At 33.6% G+C, this 3,137-nt stretch overlaps 1 protein-coding gene across 1 annotated transcript; it reads left to right on the top strand.

Annotated features, from left to right (window-relative positions):
* LOC120089763 (transmembrane protein, putative (DUF1218)) lies at positions 1-2,485 on the top strand. The gene is made up of 3 exons (XM_039047156.2): positions 1-275; positions 893-1,146; positions 1,942-2,485. Exons 1-3 carry the CDS (start codon positions 108-110, stop codon positions 2,345-2,347), a joined length of 828 nt encoding a protein of 275 aa, XP_038903084.1. The 5' UTR covers positions 1-107; the 3' UTR covers positions 2,348-2,485.
* The last annotated feature ends 652 nt before the right edge of the window (positions 2,486-3,137 follow it).

The following is a 3,137-nucleotide window of genomic DNA, read 5'->3' as shown; positions in this document are numbered from 1 at the left end:
TCTGCGTGTTCTTGTGTTCTATCTCTTCTTTCTCTCTTTTTTTCTTAGTAATATAATGTTTTTAAAAACACAAACTGCCATTTTGGTCAAAACAAACCAACATCTTTATGGGAAGAAGAAGAAAAAATATGGCAGTGACACATCAAGATCTTCTCCCGAGTCCAAGGAGCTCTGAATTAGGCAGCAAAATGGGGACTTTTCTTATGATTTTGACCGTCATTTGTGGCCTATGTTGCTTCATTCTTTGCCTCATTGCTGAGTCCACTCGTTCTCAGGTACGAAATGCATCAACCCTTTTAACGAAACCTTTCGTTTTTCGATATGATATTGTCCACTTTAAACTTTAAACTTTAATTTCAAATGATAGAGTAATCTAGTACACCTTGTGTCTATATGTATTAGGATGTGTGTAAATATATGTCATCATTTTTGTGTATGTATTGTCTATTTCGAGTCTAAACTGATGTAATTTTGCTTGAAGCTGTGATTTTGTGCTTTTTGACTATTTGATGATTGATGATGTTCGTGCAAGACATTTTAAAACTATATTTTTAAAGGTATATCAAACAATTAGGTAAGAATATATAATTTTTTACAAAAAATGGTAAGGTGGGAATCAAAATCTCAAAGTTCGAAGTAGATAGTACAAGTTTATATCTAACTTTTGTTATTAGAAGGTAGGCCCGATTGTGGCAACCTCTCATATTCAACAAACTCTCTCTTAAAATTTAAGAGAAGCTTTGTTTAGTTTTATCAATATATAAATCGAGCTAGTTAGTTTTGCAACTAATTATAGTGCAGAAATATTAAGATCCTAGAGGTATATAGTTTCTGTATTCTAATAATTGTAGGATATTGTTCGCATTCCTAGCAGTTACTTTTTTGTTCGTAGGTGATATGGATGGGTGTGGATGAAAATAATAAGAATGGAGGAAAGAGATGCTCGTACAGTGGCAGCGGGAAGACACCGCTGCTGTGCACGGCGAGCGCATTTCTGGGGATGGCGGTGATGATGGTGGTGCAACATTTGTATGTGTTGATTGCAGTGAGTAAGTCACCGCCTCCTGCTCTCATTGCTTGGGATCCTTCTTTTGCCACCTCCAAATCTCTAACCTTTCAAGCTGCTTTCTTCTTCGTTTCGACATGGTAAATAATCAACAACTAATTACCCCTTTTTTTTTTCATTTTTTTCCTTAATTTACTTTCCTCAAACTCTCCAATTTTCAACTTGAATCTTGTAAGTTTTGTTTTACATTATACTTGTAAAAGATTAAATAAACCATAATCAAATTTACGATAACTCCGACCCTCTCTTAACTTTGTGAATTGATTGTAGTATAAATAACATGTGGTTCCATTTTAAAACTAACAATAATGAGATGAGTGGTCATGTATCTATAATCCTATCTTTCCATTGTTGGATACTTAATATGCTTCCTCAAAATGAATAACAAGATGCAACCCAGACTGCCCGTCATCCACTTCAATCACAGAGAGAAAAAAATATTTTAAAAAAATTATTTTTTAAAAAGATAAGTTTTGTACGTGATAACTTGTGGTTGAATACTTTAACAGGCTATACAAAGATGAGTAGAGTCTAGATGCACCCATGTATTTTTACTACCTCTTTGCATCAACCATTTTTGTCATTTTTTTTTGTACAATCGTCCATTTGAGCTCTGAATCCCACAACCAATTGCCGATGTTAGAAATAACTCGTAAATTTTATAAAGATTATGAGATTAATATTGATTCGAGGTGCGGCATCAAAATAGGAAATAGGAGGATTAGTGTTTGAAGTCCTGTAATGTCCTTTTCTCCTGAATGAATATTGATTTCAAGAGGAATATTATTATATTATTGCCACAACCTATTAGGAAGAGACTCGACTTAATATTTTGAAAATTGGGTGTAAATGTAATGGGTGGTTTACAATGACAGGATAAGTTTTGCAGTGGGAGAAATTTTGTTGTTAATAGGATTGAGTGTGGAGTCGGGGCATCTTAACAACTGGTCAAGTCCAAAAGAAAGCTGCTTGGTGATCAAAGAAGGTTTGTTTTCAGCAGCCGGAGTTTTCCAATTGGCCACGGTGTTCCTTGCCGCCGGCCTCTACATGACCGCGGTGCGAGCACAGAGAATATTTGAAGAGCAAGAAAATGTGAGAAGAGAAGTGCTGGAAAGTTACCATATCCACAGTTCGCCACCACGGTCGTCATCGCCGCCGCTACAGCCAATGCCGCCGATTGCAAGAGAAGACCCTGTAATCAGACATAGCCACCACCATCAAGAGGCTCCCTTTTTTTCGCTGCTTCAATCCACTGCCCCTTTCTGTAAACTCTCTGCTTAGAGGGTTTTTTTTTTTTTTTTTTTTTTTTTTTGGTATGAATCTGATGGAAATTCTTCTTCTCGTTATTTTGTTATTATTTTAATAAAAGAAATTTGTACATAATAGGTTTAACTACTATTTTGATGTTTGACCTTTGAATTCTTTCTTTCTGTATGTAAGTAATTTCAGAAGGGCAATAATTTTGTACCTAATTTAATGCTCCCATTTTTTTTTTTACAAAATAAAAAATAGAATTAAAATGCCATAGACACATTTTATATAGGCGGCACAAGTTTTTTTCATTTCAAAATGTCTATTTTTTTAGCTTATTATACTATTAAAGAAAACGAATGATATTTAATTTGTTTGTAAAATCTGAATTTATACAGAATGACTAGAAAAAAAGCCCAACCTTTCAATACAAAGATATAGAAAAATATAAAGAACGATTAAAGACCAAAAAGATTCATTTAATTTATTTTTGTAGCTAAGCAAAGGTGGCAGCAAACTATTTCTAAGTCTTGTTTATTTATTTTTTTTTCAGTACAATAGAATAAAAAATTAGAATCATGACCAATACTGTGAGTTGAGTTATATTCGCTTTATACTTAATAGGTTAATTTTACACACATTTGTTTATTGGGTAGAAATATGGGTATTTAGAGAAAAACAAAGTTGTTGAAGGTTAAGCCTAAGCGACAAACTAAAAGGTGGCTAAGCTTCACTTTAGTCCTCCAAACCACCTAAAAAATATCTCTAAAAATGGCTAAGTCACACTTTGTCTATAGAAATCATTTAATATACAGTTGCA

This window comes from Benincasa hispida, chromosome 1 (assembly GCF_027475165.1).
Source record: "Benincasa hispida cultivar pf3 chromosome 1, pf3_genome.v1.1, whole genome shotgun sequence".
NCBI classification, from domain to species: domain Eukaryota; kingdom Viridiplantae; phylum Streptophyta; class Magnoliopsida; order Cucurbitales; family Cucurbitaceae; genus Benincasa; species Benincasa hispida.
This window is presented reverse-complemented; position numbering and strand designations above follow the sequence as displayed.

What these genes read in the sequence shown, in the direction of transcription:
- LOC120089763 (XM_039047156.2), top strand. Translation starts at nt 108, where the DNA reads ATGGGAAGAAGAAGAAAAAATATGGCAGTGACACATCAAGATCTTCTC. An exon ending in CTGAGTCCACTCGTTCTCAG is followed by an intron (nt 276 to 892) that starts GTACGAAATGCA and finishes TTTTGTTCGTAG; the next exon opens with GTGATATGGATGGGTGTGGA. An exon ending in TTCTTCTTCGTTTCGACATG is followed by an intron (nt 1,147 to 1,941) that starts GTAAATAATCAA and finishes TTACAATGACAG; the next exon opens with GATAAGTTTTGCAGTGGGAG.